This window comes from Capsella rubella, unplaced genomic scaffold (genome assembly GCF_000375325.1).
Source record: "Capsella rubella cultivar Monte Gargano unplaced genomic scaffold, Caprub1_0 scaffold_1, whole genome shotgun sequence".
NCBI classification, from domain to species: Eukaryota; Viridiplantae; Streptophyta; class Magnoliopsida; order Brassicales; family Brassicaceae; genus Capsella; species Capsella rubella.
Window position 1 is genome coordinate 11,590,561 of NW_006238923.1, and position 21,703 is coordinate 11,612,263.

General features: G+C 34.1%; 5 protein-coding genes across 8 annotated transcripts; 4 read left to right on the forward strand and 1 right to left on the reverse strand.

The window, feature by feature from the left end:
• The first annotated feature begins 4,594 nt into the window (after positions 1-4,594).
• On the forward strand, positions 4,595-5,190 carry LOC17897959. The gene has a single exon (XM_006303414.2). The coding sequence runs from the start codon at positions 4,728-4,730 to the stop codon at positions 4,980-4,982; it is 255 nt and encodes an 84-aa protein (XP_006303476.1). The 5' UTR covers positions 4,595-4,727; the 3' UTR covers positions 4,983-5,190.
• A 638-nt stretch (positions 5,191-5,828) lies between these two features.
• On the forward strand, positions 5,829-6,828 carry LOC17900246. Its single transcript, XM_006304290.2, has one exon. It carries the CDS (start codon positions 6,355-6,357, stop codon positions 6,598-6,600), a length of 246 nt encoding a protein of 81 aa, XP_006304352.1. The 5' UTR covers positions 5,829-6,354; the 3' UTR covers positions 6,601-6,828.
• Positions 6,829-6,878: 50 nt separating this feature from the next.
• LOC17899336 (beta-1,6-galactosyltransferase GALT31A) lies at positions 6,879-9,777 on the reverse strand. Its single transcript, XM_006304930.2, has 11 exons — positions 9,503-9,777; positions 8,763-8,856; positions 8,622-8,668; positions 8,331-8,542; positions 8,174-8,237; positions 8,026-8,098; positions 7,819-7,939; positions 7,641-7,728; positions 7,438-7,563; positions 7,252-7,361; positions 6,879-7,154 (listed from the first exon to the last, which is right to left on the reverse strand). The coding sequence occupies exons 1-11, from the start codon at positions 9,610-9,612 to the stop codon at positions 7,006-7,008; spliced, it is 1,194 nt and encodes a 397-aa protein (XP_006304992.1). The 5' UTR covers positions 9,613-9,777; the 3' UTR covers positions 6,879-7,005.
• A 3,645-nt stretch (positions 9,778-13,422) lies between these two features.
• On the forward strand, positions 13,423-17,275 carry LOC17900931 (subtilisin-like protease SBT3.5). 2 transcript variants are annotated; one of them, XM_023789164.1, is made up of 11 exons: positions 13,423-13,620; positions 13,915-13,987; positions 14,084-14,175; positions 14,243-14,340; positions 14,474-14,629; positions 14,732-15,408; positions 15,519-15,607; positions 15,712-15,960; positions 16,089-16,203; positions 16,284-16,476; positions 16,571-17,275. In XM_023789164.1, the coding sequence occupies exons 3-11, from the start codon at positions 14,153-14,155 to the stop codon at positions 17,140-17,142; spliced, it is 2,172 nt and encodes a 723-aa protein (XP_023644932.1). In that variant the 5' UTR covers positions 13,423-13,620; positions 13,915-13,987; positions 14,084-14,152; the 3' UTR covers positions 17,143-17,275. The 2 variants fall into 2 exon arrangements, with proteins under 2 accessions (XP_023644932.1, XP_023644931.1); XM_023789163.1 differs by lacking the exon at positions 13,423-13,620 and having other exon boundaries at positions 13,639-13,987.
• A 456-nt stretch (positions 17,276-17,731) lies between these two features.
• On the forward strand, positions 17,732-21,631 carry LOC17897969 (subtilisin-like protease SBT3.3). Of its 3 annotated transcripts, none has more exons than XM_006306760.2 (12): positions 17,732-17,839; positions 17,938-18,054; positions 18,299-18,415; positions 18,514-18,605; positions 18,699-18,796; positions 18,939-19,094; positions 19,198-19,874; positions 19,978-20,054; positions 20,162-20,410; positions 20,512-20,626; positions 20,710-20,902; positions 20,998-21,631. In XM_006306760.2, the coding sequence occupies exons 3-12, from the start codon at positions 18,332-18,334 to the stop codon at positions 21,567-21,569; spliced, it is 2,313 nt and encodes a 770-aa protein (XP_006306822.1). In that variant the 5' UTR covers positions 17,732-17,839; positions 17,938-18,054; positions 18,299-18,331; the 3' UTR covers positions 21,570-21,631. The 3 variants fall into 3 exon arrangements, with proteins under 3 accessions (XP_006306822.1, XP_023644929.1, XP_023644930.1); XM_023789161.1 differs by having other exon boundaries at positions 18,328-18,415; XM_023789162.1 differs by having other exon boundaries at positions 18,328-18,415; positions 20,710-20,906; positions 20,998-21,150.
• The last annotated feature ends 72 nt before the right edge of the window (positions 21,632-21,703 follow it).

The window sequence follows — 21,703 nt, forward strand, 5'->3', positions numbered from 1 at the left end:
ACACTACGGAGGCAGGAGTAGGAGTATGGTTTCCTCAAAACCTAGTAGCATGGCATTGCTCTCTTACTTTATGACATATACAAAAGCCATTTAGCCTGAATAATTTCTTGTTGAATTCAAACTAAAATCTAGAAATATAAGTTGTTAATTAACACTAAAGTAAAAATAATAATAAATAATAATAATCACTTGTTATTAACGAGAAATAATAACCTAGCTTTTCACCCGGTGATGGCATATGAAGTGGTAGAAACTTTTACTTTGCTGTTACAAATTAAATAAGGGAGAATTCAAAAAATTATATCAATGTATATTTTTACCTGCTGTAAAATTTTGTATGTTATTTCAAATGTTCTGATGTTTTGATAGAGAAATATACTTACAAACGGTTTAAGAAATATATTTTTGTTAAAACATTACGTACCTTTCCAATTTTTATTTTTTTTATGATATGATCCTGGTCGTATTCTTGCTAAATATATTAATTAGATTTAATTAGATTTTGTTTTGCTTGATTTTATTTTTAAAAAAATATTGGCAGCAACAATTTGTTTGGTTGAGTGTGATTTACGCAATCACCTATAATTTGTGAGGTGAAATATTTTGGTTTAAACTTTATTGAACAACCTTACCTTTCTTTCCGACACTAAAATCTCCTACTTCCATAAGTTTAATTGGTTTATTTTGTGTTAAATTTAGCTAAGACCATTGAAAACTAGTGAACGGTTATAGTAAAAAAACAAAAACAATATAAATTCTTCACGTTTATGCTTCTTAGATTCATATTAATCCAAAAAATATTTTTCAGTTAAAAAAAAGATGAATAATCTCTTAGTTTTTATTTTTGTTATTTCTATGTATTTTGGGATAAATGAAGCCAGACAATGCAAGATGCGTGATGATAATATGTTGGAAATTCAAAACAAACTTGGTCCTGGTCGTATTCTCAAGGTTAATTGCAACGATGCAGCAAGAGTTAAACGGGGCATATTCGGGTTAAAATTCAACGAGACATATCGATTCCCTGCTCCCTGGGGTAGATTCATATGGCTTTGTACTTTGACTCACGGCTCTCCCAAGGAGTTGGTTTATTTGCTGGAAGCAGAAGTAGGGTGTACACATGGATTCCGCTCTTGGATTGCCAAAGTTGATGGGGTTTACTATAAGAGCAATGCAACTGCACCACCCATACGTTTGGGTGGATACACAATGGCGAGTGTGGCGAAACCATAAAATTAAGGATTATTTGGAGAATTAGTACGTTTTGGAAAAGTAATATGCAAATTAGTACATATACTATTTATTATTAGGAAAATAGTCGGTGAACCCTACAATGTGAGATAGAAAATGGTGTGAGATAGAGAAAAGAAGGGAAAAAAAATGACAAAGAGGGCAATTTTATCGATTTGGGTTTTTGTTTTTTTTTTTTGTTTTTTATTATTTTATTTCTCTGAATATGTTTATCCCATGAATCTAATAACTCACCTACTCATTTTTGTACTTTTTTTTTGGTAAAACTTTTGTGATACACAAAAATCTATGTTTTTTTCTCTACAATTTGATATGTATTTTGCTTAATAAATTTTAAATTTATTTCATATGAATATATTTATTTGTACAGTTTAGTATGTGTACAGACGTATTTTGTACAGTTTAGTATATGTACATACGTATCTGTACATTTGATTGGATGTACAGATGTATCCGTACAGTTTACTTAGTGTACGGATGTATAAAAGACTATACATTTTTATCTGTACATCTATTATAGTATACCAAAATATGCATATTTATGTATATTTGTACAGTAATACACTGTACGGATAATATTAAGTGGTATTTTTATTGTTGTACAAAAAAATATTTTTGAATATCCGTACACTTAGTAAACTGTACATATACGTCTTTGGTGGCATACTCGTAAATATTTTGTTTATCTGAGGGCTTAAATGTTATTGAAATAGTAGTAAACAGTGAAAATGTATTAGTTTCCTAATTGTAAATAGTGATTGTACTACTTTTATAATTATGTTTGAAAAATGTACTACTTTTACAACTCACCCTAAAATTAAATTCCAATAAACCTACTTTTCTTAAGGTTTATATATTGCTAATATTATCAAGTGCATGGATGTTATTTTAAGAGTTTATTATTTCTCGTTAGTAAAAAATATTATTTATTCAACAAGAAAGTATTCAAGATCAGTAGATGACTTTTTGTATATGTGATAGAGTAAGTAAGAGCAATGCCATGACATTAGGTTTTGACGAAACCATACTCCTACTCCTGCCCCCGCAGAGTGTTCTATATGACGTTGTATCATGTCGTCGGGCCAATTTTTCACATACATTAAAGTTCCATATTTAATGGGATGTTCCATCTCATTAAATATATGTCATCATGAATCAACAACAACAAGTATGCATGCATGAACAATTCGGCGTAGATGGAAAAAGTCTACTAATAAAAGTTTTATTACACAACATATGATATAACATGTTCGACGGTGGAGTCAACTGATCAACTAGTTAATTATAACACCATCCTTGTCTTTAGACGTCTAGACGTGTGGTGTGCAGGTGATGCATGGATCGAACCACATATCATGTCCCGGTGAATCAAAAGCTAGCTCTTACAATTATTACGGACATGGTCACATGCATGCCCCAAAACACACACAGACGAAAAGTCAGCCATGTGAAAGGAACCAACCTACTTTTTGGAAAAAGAAAAAAAAAAGACAGAACACAACAATATAAGGTTCAAACTCAACACCTACCCTCCAATTCCATTGTCTATCTATAAAAGTTCAGTTCAATCCCAACTTGGACTGCAAGATCAGGTTTCCTCAGCTTCACCATATCTCAGCTCGTGTCCTCCACGCTCCAACCTTTTTTCTATTTTTGGTAGTAGAATACAATTTAAGAAAAAAAAAAAAAAAAGAAGACAATCTCTACTTCTTTTGGAAGTTTCGAATTACAATAGTTGTATAAGTTTACACGTAAAGAAACGAATCGTTCGTAGTATTAAGTTTTGTTGAATTTGATTGATTCTCTTCTTCTAGAACCTTTTCATCTTTCGGTGAACTAAATTGTAGCATTTCCATGTCACCGTTAAATACGAGAAAACAAAAAAAAAGTGTACATACATATATGATTATTATGGGTGGACTACGTATGGGTATTCTATATATATATCCGTTCAGGTTTGGTTTGTTGATATATATCTTTTCTATTTATGGATCGGATTCGAGTTCAGTTCGTATTATTTCGGTTCGGGTTCGAGTATCTGAAATATTAGAAAAATCAAGAGAACTAGTTATTTATAAAAAAAATTAAAAAAAAAGTAGTTAAATTTTGATAACTATATCTAAGAATTTTTATATATTTCAGTTGATTTAGATATATTAGTTATTTTGATCTAAAGGTAGTTGATATTTTAAGATATAAAATTATAGGATTATATAATTGAGTTAAACCAAATCTAAACAAAGTTATTTTCTTATCTTAAAAAATTAGTTAATTTTTGATAAATATAACTAAGAAAGTTCATATATCTAAGTTAATTTAGATATATTAATTAGTTATTTTGATTTAAATGTAATTAATATTTTAGGATTTATAATTGTAATATTATATAATTGAGTTACAGGAAATCTAAACATAGTTACTTCGTATACCAGGCAAAAAAACCGTATCTGAATACTCAATCCGGAATCTGATCCAAAAAACCCGTTCGATATGCCTAAATAACCTTATTGAGTTATATATTGCTAAACCCGTATGTTTATGTTCATGCCAGAGTAATACCTGATACCCGAATGAGTACCTATAAAATCCGAAAACTATAAAAATATTTAAAATATTAATAATATTTAACATTAATATCACATATCATCCAAGATAATAATTTCAATATTGAATATATCATTTAGTTCTATACCTAAATTCCCAAAATGATTAAAATATCCAAAAAATATTAATCCAAAATTTAGCTAAATTTATTATTTAACCAATATTTAAAGGTTTTTTAAGTAACCGGTAGTTTGGATAGTATAATTGGGTTCTAAAATTTATAACTCAAACCAACTCGAATCTGATAGTATTTAAACTAAATTCAACCAAAAATCTAAAATTATCCATAATCAATTCTATTTTTCTAAAACGGTTTACTACAAATACCTATATTCAGTTTTCGGTTCAGATTTGAATATCAAATTACAAAAGTTTAGTACATATTCATATATTTTTAGCGTTTAGGATTTGATCAGATCGGAATATTTTTTTTCAAATCCGGGTTCAATTAAAATTTATGTACTGTATTTTTTTTTTTTTGGACAAAATTTATGTACTATCTTCATAAGCTTTTTTTTTTTTTTTTTTTTGCAACTTGTCATATATTTTCACTACAATAAAGAATCATGAAAAGAAAAAGAGAAAGTATATATATATAACTTAAGCGCGTGAACTGAAGTCACACGCGCTAAGATAGCAACTTGGGAAATTGGACTACTTGACGGATTCTTCCTCTTTTTTTCCTTATTCAACACGGTCTTCTTCGTTGAATATTATAAATATACAAAAACCAAAACCTCTCATTATTATTATTCTTCATAGCTTTATTATTGTAAAGAAAAACCAAAACAAAGAACTCACCAAGATCCTATTTTCTCCTTACAAAATAAATCTCTTTGTTTTCATTGTTTCATATACAGTTTCGATCAATCATGAATTCGATGTTTAGTGCCTTCGACGCTCTTTTCGCAGAGCTCATGGGAAAGAACCTCATGGCTTCTTCTTCTTCTTCTTTTACTTCGACCGCCGCCGCCATACCGCAAACGCAAACGCAAACGCAGAAGGAGGATAACGCAAGTAACGAAAACATGTGTTTGGTGAAGAAGAAGGAGAAGAAGAAGACTACTCCTAGGTATGCTGTGGAGTTCGACGGTCTTCACTGCTTCGAAACTATAGTCCGTTCTTGATTTTTCGATTTCGTTTCTTGGAATTTCAAGATCCGAAATCTTTCTTCTTTGAGTTTTCTTGTTTTCTTGTTTTTATTTTTCGTGTTAATTTTATTCTATTTATTCATTTTACAACATTACAACATGTTATATATTTGTGGAATATACGAATTAATCGGTTTTTGATCTGGTTTTAATATAGAGTTTCTTGATTTTTTTCGATTTCTAATTCATATTTCTCTGGTTCTGGACGTAGACGCAAGGGTGCCAATTCTTGATTGTTCAAACTTTTCAGATTCTTGGAAACATATCTAATCAGATCGTAACTTGTGTGTATATTCTGAAAAATCATCAATTCTCTCTAGCAAAATAGAGCGTGTTGCAGGATTACTAATCTTGGTTTTCTTCAATTTCTCTTTTTTTTTTTTTTTATCTACTATTCTTATGTAAACCGGTTGGTTTGCTAAACCATTAGCTCAATTTCTATTTTGTTTGCCTTTGGCTAGTTTACAATCGAAGTTAATAGAACGATTTGAAACCATTTATAAAATATTAGTTATAGTAAGGAATTGAATTGAATATTTTGTGATCAAAGAGTAGTTAGTGTACATGTATTTATATATTAAAAGTAAATTGAAAATTTAAAGGTTAATACAAAGTGACTAATAAATGCAACTGTTAGATTTTGTTAGAAAAAAATTAATAGCTTACTTTCACAAGTATTTTTTATGATTATATAATAGTTGATATATAAGACATAAATTGACTAATCAATATAATAATAAAAATATTCAATAAATTAAATTGCTTTGTATTTTTTTAATAATGTAATAATTGACATAAGATATGAACCGACTAATCAATGTTAAAAATGACCAAATTAACACCAAAACAAACCCCAATTTTTCTGTTTATGGAGTGGGGATAGAACAATATGTCTTATTATTATTATTTTTTTGTCAACCAATATGTCTTATTTATTAAACTCTTTTTATAGTCACTAAAGATTGTATGAACCAAATAAATCTAAAATCGAATTTGAGAATAGAATCACAAACCAATTGCAAATTCCCTCTTCCATAAAAAGGTTTTACAAACTTAACCCATTAATTAATTAGATAACAAAATTAGATTCAAATCGCCACATCTCACGCTAAACCAATTGGAGAAAATTTTATTAGGTCAAAAAAACTCAGCCGCGTGCTTTTTAAGAAAACTTCAACTTTTTTGGACTAAACTCGGATCCAACTAGGATTCTTCTCTTTCCTTATCCAACACGGTCTTGTTTCGTCGCGTCTCTCTTTATATAATAAGAACATAATTTATTTTTCTTGTTTGTTGTTCCTTTCACATCATCATCATCAAAACTCATCAAAAGATTTAGTTTGTGATAATGAATTCGATGTTTAGTGCCTTTGATGCCATGTGTGCTGAGATTATGGGGAAGAAAGTCACAGCTGATTCTTCTGTCTACCGCTCTGAACGCAACGCTGCTTCTTTCGGCGGTCAAAACGCGTCTTTCTTGCTCAAAAAAGATGAAGAAGAAGCTTCCAAGAACATTGATTTGGTGACCAAGACTCCGAGGTTTGCTGTTGAGCTCGATGGCCTTCATTGCTTCGAGACCATAGTTCGTTCTTGATCACTAATTCAAGATTACTCTTTTTTTCTTCTTGTCTTGTTTTTGATGTAAATACAATTTTGGAAAAATACTCAATTTCTTGATTAAGAATCATCCTCATCATCATCATCATCCATTGTGATTGATTGATTGATTCATCGGTTTGTTTTCGAGTTGCTTCTTGTTTTCGTTTTATCAATTCTTGAATCTGTGTATATGTTATAAAGAAAAGAATGATTTTTTTTCTTTTTTTGGTTCTTGTTCTTTAAGAATCGTAAAGGATCAAACTTTTGCAAGAATTTAGGGTTTAGGAGGCAAAAATTGGGGCTTGTGTTGTTGTTGAACATGAACATCAAAGAACCCTATACTAATTGATCCATAAGAAGAAGTTGAAAACTATACATTAGAGAGTTTAAGGCAACTTTTTTAGAAACTTGTGTGCCAAATTGCTCCATCACCTTCTCCACAACGTTGATGTACTTCAAGCATTCTATCAACAGATTTGCAGATTCCGCTACAGCTCCAGTCGAACGATGCTGCGCAAGGGTTTCCTGCTTGACCCTTCCATTCACAATCTGCATAGAGAATAAAAGTTACCAACTTGATGATTTCTTGAATGATTCTCTGTTTTGCTTATTTGATGTGTGACTAGCCAGGTTTTATCTTATTTACCCAAGGGTGTTCCGCAGCAGAGGCTTCTATCATCGATATGTTCAACATCGAGACCAATGAACCAAGAACCTAAAGAGACATCTTCATTTGCATACTTGTGAAGTAGTTGCCTGAAAAAATGAAGGTGAAATGTGTGAAAAAAAAAGGAGAGGATGATTTTTAAGAATCTGAGCTGAGAGGGTTTACCTGTTGACTGAGATGTAAGTTGCTAAATCTTTGGAGACGGCATAGATTTGTCCAGTAGCGTGTCTGAAGTACTTGTTTCCTTCTTCACCAAACTTCCAATATTCTGGCTCATGGTATTTGACTCCTCTGCAGCACAATATCCGAAACAAGAGTAAACTAATCTGTGTAAAAAACATGAGCTTGTGACATACTTTGTTGCTTACTTTTGAGCAAGGACAGGTCCAGACTTCATGCAACCAATGTACACTCGCGGTTTCGATCTGTGACGAGCCAATGTAGAACCAAGCATTCCTGGATAATGACTTACAAGTTTAAATTAAGCTTTTCTTGGAATAGTAGCAATATGCTTTGAAAATACATGAATGCTTTTATGTAACTGACCAAGATTTACATGAACATCATCATCCACTTTGACGTAGAAGTCTGCATCCCATTTTGCAACAGCAGATGAGAAGTATATTTGGGTTTTAGATGATAATTCATGATACCCTTCTATGTGGTTCTGCAAGATTTCACTATTTGATTAACTAACGGAAAAGGACAGAGCGGTATATAAGCATTGCGGGCTGGAGGGCGTATTAAATTTACCAGGCGAAAGAAGTCCTTATGTTGTTCTTCTTCAGCTTCAATGGTGTGGTCCAAGACTCCTCCAGGAGAAGAACTATTTGACAATTTGTTAATATCAAAATATAACAGCCAATATTGACAATATAGTATGTTTGAAACCAAAGAGTACCTGTGACCTATGACAAATCGCATAATGATTCCCTTCTCTGTCTCTAATCTTTTCAATTCATCTCCTGCAAAGTAAATAAACAAAGCAACAAATCTTTTTCAACACTTTTTGTCACATCTGATACAGAGAAAGAAGAGCTGGTTTGTTCTTGTTGAACCTTTAGGAAGCCATGTTCCTCTTATCGAGTCTCTTCGTTTTCTGCTACTGAAAGCAGTCATGATTCCCATCACAAAGAACATCCGAGGCCGAATCTTCGATTGGTCTGCTACTGATTTCGCAACAGCTGGAGATCCATCTCCACCATCAGATCTTGCTGCTCTAGCTGTAGCTAGTTCTAACTCAAGAGAAGAAATTGTCTTGTCTAATGTCCTGTACATGGATTGCATAACCAGAATTAATGTACAGTACTACAAAACCATGTTTTAGTGAGACAAGAAAGAAACTTTACTTGATAACATCATGAGTATGTGAAACTCGAGATAGAATGTCACCTTCCTGGATTAAAGAACAATACAAAACTAAGATTAATTGTAATAAACTGGAACAAGTCAGGTGATGTAATAATAAACACACAACGTCATCTACTTGCCTTGCTCTCACAATCTATAAGAGGATGAAGTGAATCATTTTGAACAGGTGAAGCTCTCTCAATGTCATCTACGGTCTCAGATGTCGCCAAAAGCCTAAAGAAAGAAAAAGAGGTAAGATCAGAAGCTATGACATTGAAGTGTTATTAATCAACCAAAGGGACTCAAAGCTCGCTAAAGAACCAGTTGGATCACTAAAGGTCTAAAGCTAACTGTGGCAAAGGAAAGGATCAATCTTAAGAACTAATTAAAGCTACTTGCACAAAAGCAGAACCACAACAAAAAGGAAAGAAAAACATAATCTTTTCATTAGAGTAAACATAACTCTGCATCAGAAAGTTCCATAATTTATCAAAGTGGAGACAGAACATACAGTAGAAGAGACAAAGTCACAGTCTTTTGAAGCTTATATCTACACAAATCCCTTAACTTGCCTAACTGTGGCAAAGGAAAGGATCAAGCTTGTTCTAGGCCATATAACCAATATTAAGAACTAATAAAAGCTACTTGCACAAAAGAAGAACCACAACAAAGTAAAAAACTGAATCTTTTCATTAGTGTAAACTTAATTCTGCATCAGAATGTTCCAGATTCACCAATGTGAGAACAGAACATACAGTAGAAGAGACAAAGTCACAGTCTTTTGAAGCTACATCTACACAAAGTCCCTTAAATTTCATCAACAGTAACTAGTTACCATTCAGACAAGACCAAGAGAGAGAGAGAGAGAGAATTAAAGAACCTGTTAACGACAAGAACACCAAGAACAAAGCTAGAAACGCAGAGAACACAAACCCATCTCGCTGAAACACCAGAAGAAGTTGAAGATTTCTGATACCTTCCCATTCCCATTTTTTGAGAAGAACAGAAGAGGAACTCGTAATGAGAAGAAGAGGAAAGCTTGTTTCTTTCTTTTTAAGGTTGTCTAGCGAAAACAACATGTGAACTCATCAAAACGACATCATCGTCTTCTCGGATGAGCAAACAGAAAAGAAAAAAAACTCAATTATGTCTGTAATTGATTCCTCCTTTTTCTTTTTTTTTTTTTTTATCTTTTTCACCACTCTCTATTTTGCAGTAGACTTCATTTTTTAATATAATTTTGGTTGCAAAATCAAAAAACTCATTATTGCTGGCGAAAAGAGTCGCGTGATTCTCAGCTTCACACTGTTCTGTTCTGTCAGTACGAAGACAAAATGCTAACTTCCAAATTTGCCCCTTTATTCTATACAAGACCACCAAATTTGTTTTCTTTCTGATTTTTAGATACTCTTCAACGGTTATACTATAACTTATCTTTTTGAATTTTGATAGAAGACTAATAACTTATTTTCACGAAATTACTTTATAATTATGTAAATTTTTCTTACATAGTTTTATTAAAAAAATTATTTAAAAGTATAAAACTTAAGAAATAATAAATGTTTACTTATTTAAACAAATTTAACCAATGTAAATGAATTATATTTAATAGGCATAAATAATTAAATCTAATGTAACTTTTGCAATAAAAACTTGAGAAAATCTAATAAAATAGAACAAAAGAAAAAGTCTAAAACATCTTATATATTGGCACAAACAGAGTGTTATAATTTGGTGTATATATATATATATATATATATATATATATATATTAATATTATAATTTGAATTTTTTTTTTGGGGAATTTCAAAAATACCCCTTTTCATATACCTCTTTTTAAAAATACCCCCTTTTCAAACTTTATCAAAAAACCCACTAAAAATATTGAAATTTATCCAAATATGTGTGTAAGCTTATAAATATATACACAAATTACCTTTATATGTGTATAAAACTTTATATACCTTTCATAAATAGCGTAAAAATAAATTATAAAAACCTTATAAAAACCTTATAAAACCGTATAAACCCTTTTAAAAACCTTTTAAAAACCTTATAAAACTTACAAAAACGATTTAAAACTATTTCAAACATTTTAAAATATTTGTATCGAATCTCCCATTAGTAATTATTATATAGAAGTACCTTATAAACTATATAAAACTTTATAATTTTTTATTTAAAAAGGGGTATTTTTGAAAATAGATAGATAAAAGGGTATTTTTAAAAAGGGGTACACCAAAAGGGGTATTTCTCAAAAATTCTCTTTTTTTTTTTTTATAGTTTTAACGTAATATTTGGGCATCGTCTTTCCCAAATTGTACATTTATGAGTTCGTTAATACTGTATTAATATTTCGGCATTCGATGTTTGCTTAATGTGTTCTAAAATTTGATTAATGATACGATATATATTGAATCTATGAGAGAAGGAACTAACTTCTCATTCTCATAGATCCAATAAGCTCATTTGTATTTTCATAGATTCAAGAAGACAAATACATACTTATATATATGGTAGCATCTTTTGTCTCGTATTCGTATATAGCATATTTTGATGGGTCCTTTTCGTTTCTCTCTCTCGTTAGGTATGACAATTGTCTTCTTTAAAGTCTCATCTATGTAAATCTAAAATTTTCATTTAGGTATCTTACAAAATCTAACCATACTTTATGTTTGCGTGTAAATATTTACATATAGAAATAAAAAATGTCCATGACCATAACTTTGCTTAGTGTTGTGGATCTTAACCACCTTTGTTTTTCCCTAGCTAAACTATATTGTACTATGAGACAAAACCTGAGCGTGAGATTAGTTTAAGGGGCTCGACGTTATTAGTCCATAGATCAAGATTTTGATACAAAAGACTATATATGATTTAATAAGTTTTATGTGTCTCGACTTTTAAATCATTAAATTAGGACTATAGGGTGGCCACCAACCTTTAATAGATAATCGAAATTATAATGATTAGTACCATGCATTAACCATCAATTTATCGGAATTATGGGTTGAATCTACAGATAAGCATGTTAATATATTATACTAGTACAATACAATATTCTAAAGTTTCCATACGCATTTCGGCTAAGGTAGATATAACTTCGAACCAAAGGAACATGTAATTAAGAAAGACGGTTAATTTAAAATTCTATTAAATACATGATATGTTATATTATTCACGAGCATGGGAATTGTCTCTAGCATTGGTTAATGATTATAATGATTAGAATCACACATTGATAAAATTGTTTAACATAATGTATATAGGTACGTGGCAGTTTTTCTCATTTAATTAAGCTAATTTTTGGATGTGAGGTAAGATCTACGCTAATGTATAAAAAAAAAAAACTTTGTCTATTCTTAGTAATTTCTTACAAACTTAATGATTTAGATGTTTAGTATTCAACGTGAATGATGAAACTCAAATTTATTTTTACAATTTGCTATGTTATGATAATAGATAATAACTAATTAGATTATCAAGGTTATTTTTTTTCTTATCAAGCCTCACATTTAGATTAAGTTACTTCGTAATCACGAGAGGGAACAATAGAATCACGAAGGATGTCAATACAATACGAAATAAGACGATAGAAATCGCGTTTACTAATTTTTCATTATTGAGAGATTTTGGTAAATATGTGTATAAATGGTTCTTGTAGAGGAGACAAAGGTTATTATAGTGAATTTAGCAAGAAGACGAAGGAAGTGAGCAATCATGAAGGGCACCAATTAGAAATTCAAAAAAAGTGGGTTGCATGTTCTTGAACCGGCGTCGGTTTGAGTAGTGACGAAATTGGACCAATTGGTAACCGAAAGAACCAATTGAATAATCATGTGAGTTTAGTTTTTTATGTACTTCAAGAAAACTTGGTAGTATTCTTGTCTCTCACAAAAGTCACAAGATAAAAGAAAAACAAATTGTTTGATTTTGTTGAGTAGATTAACTTGATTTTGAGTAATTAAATTTATTCGCTCGAAGGTTACGATTTCAGTTCTTTTTTTTTTAATGTAATTTAGGTATTACATTTTATCTATATTTTTATATATAAAAATCTCTCTTTAAGGGCAATATTTCTTAAAATTAAGAGTACTTGAACCCGTCGGTTCTTGTAATTAAGCTTGTATGCATTTTCAATAAGACAATAAAGTATCCAACATCAATTTATTTATCAAATGAATAGCTAACGTTTTTAGTTTCATATAACATTTAATATTAAAGCCTTGAATGTTTGTGGTTTTTGAAATAGTGGTTAAATAGTTTTTGCAATAATCTATATTTTTTTTAAAATAGTTTTCTTAAAAAAAAGGAAATTAGCTTTTAAGTGTTTTAACAACTTTCAAAAAAAAAAATCTATATTTTTCTGGGGTTTCTCCTTGAAAAACCACTACTCACATTGCTTTGATTACATTTCATATTTATTGATTGGAAAAATATAATCCATCAACATAAAACAAAAAACTACACAAATTAACATTCAAGTTTTTTTTAAAAAAATTCTACGCCAAAAATAAAAAAACGAAAAAAAAAAATATATAAAAACCAATAATCACATTCTCTTGTTTTGATTATGATTTCTTAACGATAAAAATTGATCATCCTCATCAAATCAAATTAGAGGACATATACATACACACTTACTAGTCAAGATGACTAATAGTGGCTTGATAGAATTTTAAATGGGCTTAAAAAATCTAAAAATTAAGCCCAATAAAATTGTGGCCCGCTTCAAACCATCTTCTCAAAATCACATCCTTCTACCTTCTGTTGTTCCCGTTCATCGGGAAAATTTCGGATGCTCTCTCATACATTGATCACAAAATTTGATTCTACTAAAAAATGGTTTCGCGGAAGCTAACTAAAATCTCTGCAACTAATAGTTCACAAGTTACAAAACAGAGTCTCCGACAAGACACCCGTCGTAATGGTCGGCGAAGTCGACTGGCTTGGAACATACTAAGTAAATCACTGCTGATACTTTGATAAATCAATAGGTTCGTGTTCTCATTTAATTTTCACAGTTTCGTTGAAAATTCCATGGAGAGCTTTATTAAGCCACGAAAAGACATAATTTTTGAATTGAGTTTTGACGAAGACGTTTTGCATTTTTCTTTCTTGGACTTTGGTCTCTAAGCTCCACTAGTTTTTAATTTGTTCTGCAAGAAAACGAAATCACCTTTTCTATATAACTTTGATGGCTGCTTTCTCAAATATAAAGTCTTTCAAGTTAATTGCAAAATTGAAAAAACTCTATTTTTTATTTTTATGTTTGGAATGAGGAATTGCAGATCATTGTTGGTTTTCTTGGTGCTATGTTTGGTATCTGTTTTGAATGTTGTAAGAGGTAGTGATGAAAGCAAGGTAATACTGATCTTCTTCTTCTTTTTATCAGACAGCAAAAAACAAGGAATAGGTTATGACTAAGTTTTGGGTTGTGTTGTAATGATGACTGAATAGGTTCATATAGTGTATCTGGGTGAGAAACAACATGATGATCCTGAGTTTGTCACAGAATCTCATCATCAGATGTTGTCATCACTTCTTGGAAGGTAAAAAGCTAGTTACTTGTTTAGTATTTAACTCCATTACTTGATTGGTTTTTATCTTGTATCACAGTAAAGCAGATGCACATGATTCGATGGTATACAGTTACCGACATGGCTTTTCAGGCTTTGCTGCCAAGCTTACCGACTCACAAGCCAAGAAACTTGCTGGTACTCTCATAGGGTTCTTGTTATCTTATATTTTTACCATGTATATGGCTTCTTAGCGTTTTGATGATCGAAAAATAGTAGATTGCTTTGGTTTGGCTGAGTAGTTTCATTGCTGATGCACTTTTGGAAACAGATTCTCCTGAAGTTGTTCATGTTATGGCGGATAGTTTCTATGAACTTGCGACGACTCGGACTTGGGACTACTTAGGTCTTTCTGCTGCTTATCCGAATAACCTCTTAAATGATACAAACATGGGTGATCAGGTTATTATTGGCTTTATTGACACAGGTATAAGTAGTTTTCATTAGATTGTAGCTTGGTCTTAGTTCATGTTTCAGATCATATCTTTATTGTAGCGCCCCAATGACTTGTCGTTTTGTATTGTTATAGGAGTGTGGCCAGAGTCTGAATCATTTAACGACAATGGGGTTGAACCAATACCGGGACATTGGAAAGGAGGGTGTGAATCAGGAGAAAAATTCATATCAACAAACTGCAACAGAAAGCTCATAGGAGCCAAGTACTTTATCAACGGGTTTCTAGCTAAAAACGAAGGATTCAACTCCACAGAATCACGTGACTACATTTCCGCTAGAGACTTTATTGGACATGGCACACACACCGCATCTATTGCAGGTGGTTCATTTGTTCCTAATATAAGCTACAAAGGACTTGCTGGAGGAAACTTGAGAGGTGGCGCACCCCGTGCTCGCATAGCAATATACAAGGCTTGTTGGTATGTGGATCAGCTAGGTGCAGTGGCCTGTTCATCTTCTGACATTTTGAAAGCAATGGATGAATCTATGCACGATGGTGTTAATGTTTTATCTCTCTCACTGGGAGCTCAAATTCCTCTGTATCCTGAAACCGACCTGCGTGATAGGATTGCTACTGGAGCGTTCCATGCAGTAGCAAAGGGCATAATAGTTGTTTGTGCAGGTGGAAACTCTGGCCCAGCGGCTCAGACCGTGTTAAACACGGCTCCTTGGGTCTTAACGGTGGCTGCAACTACTCTGGATCGGTCCTTTCCCACACATATTACACTGGGGAACCGCAAAGTGATACTGGTAAATAAGAGTAGATGTTTTTATCCTTTGCAAACGTTTCTGTTTTTCTTTAACAAATACAACCCAATCTTGAAACTGTCTGAGTATGAGTTTTCCAACTGTTAATGCAGAGTCAAGCACTGTACACAGGTCAAGAACTCGGCTTCACCAGTTTGGTTTACCCAGAGAATGCAGGAAACACCAATGAGACCTATAGCGGGTATCATCGATTTTCTAGTTTTGTTAACACTTACTTGCAATGTTCAATGACAGTTTATGTCAGTTGTCTGACATTTTTCTACGTATTGACGTAACATTTTGCAGTGTCTGTGAGTACCTTGATCTCAACCCAAACCATATACTGGCCGGGAAAGTTGTGTTGTGTTTCACTACAAACACGCTCTTTACTGCTGTATCGAAAGCTGCCTCTTATGTGAAGGCAGCCGGTGGTCTTGGCGTGATCGTCGCAAGAAATCCGGGTTACAATCTTTCTCCATGTAGAGATGATTTCCCCTGTGTAGCAATTGATTACGAGCTTGGGACAGATGTACTTCTCTACATACGCTCCACTAGGTATGAAACTATAAATAAGTATTACGATCTCAGTTGTTGCACTCACTCCAAGAAACGTAGAATTCTAAGAAAGGTACGCAACTTTCTGAATCAGTAATTTATCTTTTGGCTGGAATTGTGCTCTGCAGATCACCTGTTGTGAAGATACAACCTTCTAGAACATTCGTTGGACAACCTGTGGGGACAAAGGTGGCAACTTTCTCATCAAGAGGACCTAACTCGATTTCCCCAGCGATCCTCAAAGTATGTATGGATCCTAATGCTCAAATTTTCTGCATCTGATGTTTTAAATTTACACAAAAAACTACTTTTTCGCGATGCAGCCAGACATAGGGGCACCAGGAGTAAGCATATTAGCTGCTACATCGCCTGACTCGAATAATAGTGTTGGGGGATTTGATATTCTTGCTGGAACATCGATGGCTGCTCCAGTTATTGCAGGAGTTGTTGCACTCCTTAAAGCTTTGCATCCTAATTGGTCTCCTGCTGCCTTTAGATCAGCTATTGTCACTACAGGTTTGTATTTTAATTCAATCACAGAAAAACTGATCAAAAGCAAAACCTTAAATTTTACTCACTGAACTCAACATTTGTGTTCATTACTTTGCAGCTTGGAGAACAGATCCATTCGGAGAGCAAATTTTTGCAGAAGGATCATCTCGCAAACTAGCTGATCCATTTGACTACGGTGGAGGCATCGTTAACCCTGAGAAAGCTGCAGACCCGGGTCTCATCTACGACATGGGCACACAAGACTACATTCTCTACTTATGTTCTGCTGGTTACAACGATTCATCTATATCTCAGCTAACCGGTAAAGTAACAGCCTGCTCAAACCCCAGACCTTCCGTTCTTGATGTCAACTTGCCTTCAATCACCATCCCAAACCTTAAAGACGAGGTCACTCTCACCAGAACAGTCACTAACGTTGGACTAGCTGACTCAGTCTACAAAGTCGTGGTAGAGCCTCCGCTTGGGATTCGAGTTGCTGTGACACCAGAGACACTAGTGTTTAACACGAAAAAAATAAGTGTCCCCTTCACGGTTCGTGTCTCAACCACACACAAAATCAATACTGGATTCTACTTTGGAAGCTTGATGTGGACAGATTCTATGCATAATGTGACTATTCCCGTGTCTGTGAGAACGCAGCTTCTACAAAACTATTATGATGAGAACTAAATGATTGTTATAAACGTGAATAAATGTTTTAAGCAATCATCTTCTTCCTGGTCCATGTGTTGATATATATAACAAGAAGAAGCGACCCAGTGGATTTGCCAATTTGCTCTAATTTAACATTTTTTCCTTCAAACGTTTTACTCTACAACTTTATTTGCGTAACGTTTTGTCCCCTACTCTGTATTTGTGGTAGCATTTGAATTTTTGGTTCTTAGTAGTCACCAGCACCTAGAAGCCACGGTTGGTCGCGTAATAATCCTCAGAGAACTCCAGCCTGTGGCGAAACCTAGGCCTCGTTTTCTATAATCATCTTCATATGAAGACTATGGAGTTTGCTTTATGTGAAGAAGACGTGAAGGTTGTGTTGCTGATTATGGACTGTAACTTGTAAGTAATTTTTGTCTTGAATTTATGTGTTAATTGTGTTGACCCTAAAAAACGTTAGAATTTAGTAGACCATGTGTTACAAAAATAGGAACAATTCCATGAAGTGTAAGCTTCCTCGTATAGTTTTCAAGTAGATTGAAGAAACAAAACACTCTCTTGGCCATGACCAGCTTTGCTTGTGTTGTGATACAAATAGGTTTGTATAGAATGTATCTGGGCGAGAAAGCAGCATGATGATCCTGAGCTAGTCACAGAACCTCATCACCAAACGTTGTCGTCATTTTGTGGAAGGCACAAAGCGAGCTACATGGTTAGTATTCAACTCCATTTATATGTCTCAAGCTGCTACCAAAGATTTTAACTTGTGTCACACAGTGAAGTTGATCCACATGATCCAATGGTATACAGTTACAGAGTTGGCTTTTCAGACTTTGCTGCCAAGCTTACCAAGTCACTAGCCAACAAAATTCTTAGTACTCACTCACATGCTTTAATTACTGGCATGGAACATTCCAAGTACTGCAGGTACGTTGAATTTATCTCTTGTTTAAGGTCTGTTCATCCATTTGATCTCATACATTGCTATCTTGGCCACACAAAGAAAACAAAGCATTCTTGGCCACACAAAGAATACAAATTAGCTTGACCAAGACATTTTGTTTTTTTGTTTTTTGGTCAAACTACTAAGACATTTCCACTTCTTGAATTTTCTTCTTAGTCTCAACAAGTTGTAATTTAAAATTCTGGTGCTTTCTCATATTTCTAGTAGATTGAGAAAAATAAAACTCTACTTTTTAGTGGAATGAGTAACTACGTATCATCCACTCTCTTGGTGCTAACTCTGATAATAGTTCTGAATGCCGCACGAGCTGGTGCTGAGGTCAAGGTAAGTTGATATTTCTTTTTTACCAAATAACAAAAAAAAGAGAAACCAGTAACAGGTGATGACCAAGTTTTGTTTGTGTTGTGATGATGATCAAATAGGTTCATATAGTGTATCTGGGTGAGAAGCAGCATGATGATCCTGAGTTTGTCACAGAATCTCATCACCAAATGTTGTCGACACTTCTTGGAAGGTACTAAAAAGAGCTGATTGATCAATTATTCAATTCTTGTGGTTCGCATTATGTCTCAAGCTTTTAGACCAAGACTTTTATTTTGTGTTACAGTAAAAAGGATGCCCATGACTCAATGGTGTATAGTTACCGGCATGGTTTTTCAGGCTTTGCTGCCAAACTCACAAAGTCCCAAGCCAGAACAATCGCTGGTACTCGCAGCTGTTCTTGTGTCAAACACCTTGTCTTTGCTTCTTAGCATTCAAAATATGTGATAAAACTAAGACTACTTTGATTTTATAAGCAAGATTAGCTGAATGTGTTCATTGCTAATGCACATTATTCTGGAAACAGAACTACCTGAAGTTGTTCATGTCATACCGGATGGTGTTTATGAACTCGCGACAACACGTACATGGGACTACTTAGGCCTTTCTGGTGCAAATCCAAATAATCTCCTAACTGATACCAACATGGGTGACCAAGTTATCATTGGCGTTATTGACACAGGTATAAGTAGATTCAGTCACATTGTAGATTTATTGTTGTTTCTGCTTCTTTTTAATTTATTTATTCTAGCGCCTCAGTGAGTTTGGGTTTTGTGTGGTTGTAGGAGTGTGGCCAGAGTCTGAATCATTTAATGACAAAGGGGTTGGACCAATACCAAGGAAATGGAAAGGAGGATGTGAATCAGGAGAAAACTTCAGATCAACAGATTGCAACAGAAAGCTTATAGGAGCTAAGTACTTTATAAAAGGGTTTCTTGCTCAAAACAAAGGATTCAACTCCACAAAATCTCCTGATTACATTTCGGCTAGAGACTTTGACGGCCATGGCACGCACGTTGCCTCCACTGCGGGTGGTTCGTTTGTTCCTAACGTAAGCTACAAAGGTCTTGCTGGAGGAACCTTGAGAGGTGGTGCACCTCGCGCTCGCATTGCAATGTACAAGGCTTGCTGGTATCTGGAAGAGGTAGATGGAGTAACCTGTTTAAATTCTGACATCATGAAAGCAATCGACGAAGCTATGCATGACGGTGTTGATGTTTTGTCAATCTCTCTTACTGGTGAAGTTCCTCTACTTCCTGAAACGGACCTGAGTAATGAGTTTGCTACTGGATTATTCCATGCTGTTGCAAAAGGCATTGTAGTTGTTTGTGCAGGTGGTAACAATGGTCCAGAAGCTCAGACCGTGACAAACACAGCTCCTTGGATCTTAACAGTGGCTGCAACTACTCTAGATCGGTCCTTTCCAACACCTATTACACTTGGGAATAATAAAGTGATATTGGTAAAACAGAGTTATATGTTGGACAAAATGTTTTGTTTCTTTCGTTATCAGCATTTTTTAACTTGGAACTCTCTGATTATGTGTATTTCCAATTTTACTGCAGGGTCAAGCAACCTACTCAGGTCCGGAACTTGGCTTAACTAGTTTGGTTTATCCAGCGGATGCAGAGAACAGCAGCGGGTAAGTAACAAGAACTTGACTTCTTGCTAAGACATCTGTTGAGTTATCAATATCATTGAAGAGCTATCATTTTCTGATATCCTACTGAATCTGTAATATTTTGGCAGTGTCTGTGAGTCCCTTAATCTTAACCCCAACAGTACAATGGCCGGGAAAGTTGTGTTGTGTTTCACAACTTCAAGAACTAACACTGCTATAGCGAGCGCTGCATCTTTTGTGAAGACAGCCGGCGGGCTTGGCCTGATCATCTCAAGAAACCCGGTGTACACCCTCGCACCATGTGGTGATGATTTCCCATGTGTCGCCATTGACTACGAGCTCGGGACTAATATACTTTCATACATACGTTCAACTAAGTATGAAACTATAAATTCTGATCTTCACTTCTCACAGTAGCGCATTTTCAATTGTTTCATTCCCTCTCAAGAGACAAATAATCATAAGAAATAAAATACAGATCACCTGTTGTGAAGATACAACCTTCTAAAACACTCTCCGGACAACCTGTTGGGACAAAGGTTGTACATTTCTCATCGAGAGGGCCTAACTCGATGTCCCCGGCGATTCTAAAAGTACGTCTTTTAAGTTTTGACCCCATCAAAAGTTTTGCAATATCTTAATTGTTATATAAGAAACTCTATATTTAATGATACAGCCCGACATAGCAGCACCAGGAGTAAGGATATTAGCTGCTACATCTCCCAATTCCACCATGAGTGTTGGTGGATTTGGTATTCTTTCAGGAACATCTATGTCGACTCCAGCAATTTCAGGAGTTATTGCACTTCTCAAATCTCTGCATCCTGATTGGTCCCCTGCTGCTTTTAGATCAGCCATTGTCACTACAGGTTAGTAGTATCTTCTTCCAACTGCAGAAACAACCTGTCAAAAAGAGTAACCTGAATCCCTATTCAACTCAAGAACCGTTGTCTTTACTTTGCAGCTTGGCGAACAGATCCATTCGGAGAGCAGATCTTTGCAAAAGGGTCATCTGGCAAAGTAGCTGATCCGTTTGATTATGGTGGAGGCCTCGTGAACCCTGAGAAAGCTGCAGAGCCTGGTCTCATATATGACATGGGCTCAGAAGACTACATACTCTACTTGTGCTCAGCCGGTTACAACGACTCATCTATCTCTCAGCTTGTCGGTAAAGTAACAGTCTGTTCAAACCCCAAACCTTCTGTTCTTGACGTCAACTTACCTTCAATAACCATCCCAAACCTCAAAGATGAAGTAAATCTCACTAGAACCGTCACGAATGTTGGACCGGTTGACTCGATCTATAAAGTCGTGGTCGAGCCTCCGCTTGGGGTGATAGTGGTTGTGAAGCCGGAGACGCTAGTGTTTAACTCCAAATTTAAAAGAGTCTCCTTCACTGTTAGAGTCTCGACCACACACAAAACCAACACTGGATTCTACTTTGGTAGCTTGACTTGGACTGACTCTGTACATAATGTGATAATCCCTGTCTCTGTCAGAACTCAAATCCTGCAAAACTACTATGATGAGAACTGATTGTTTAAGGATCATTGTGTTTACGAATAAATCATTATTAATAAAAATTGGTTTGATGACAATGTTAAAACCTATCCATATCTTTGATATCTTCTTCCCCAAGAAACTTATGAATAAGCCTTTTGTAGATGGTA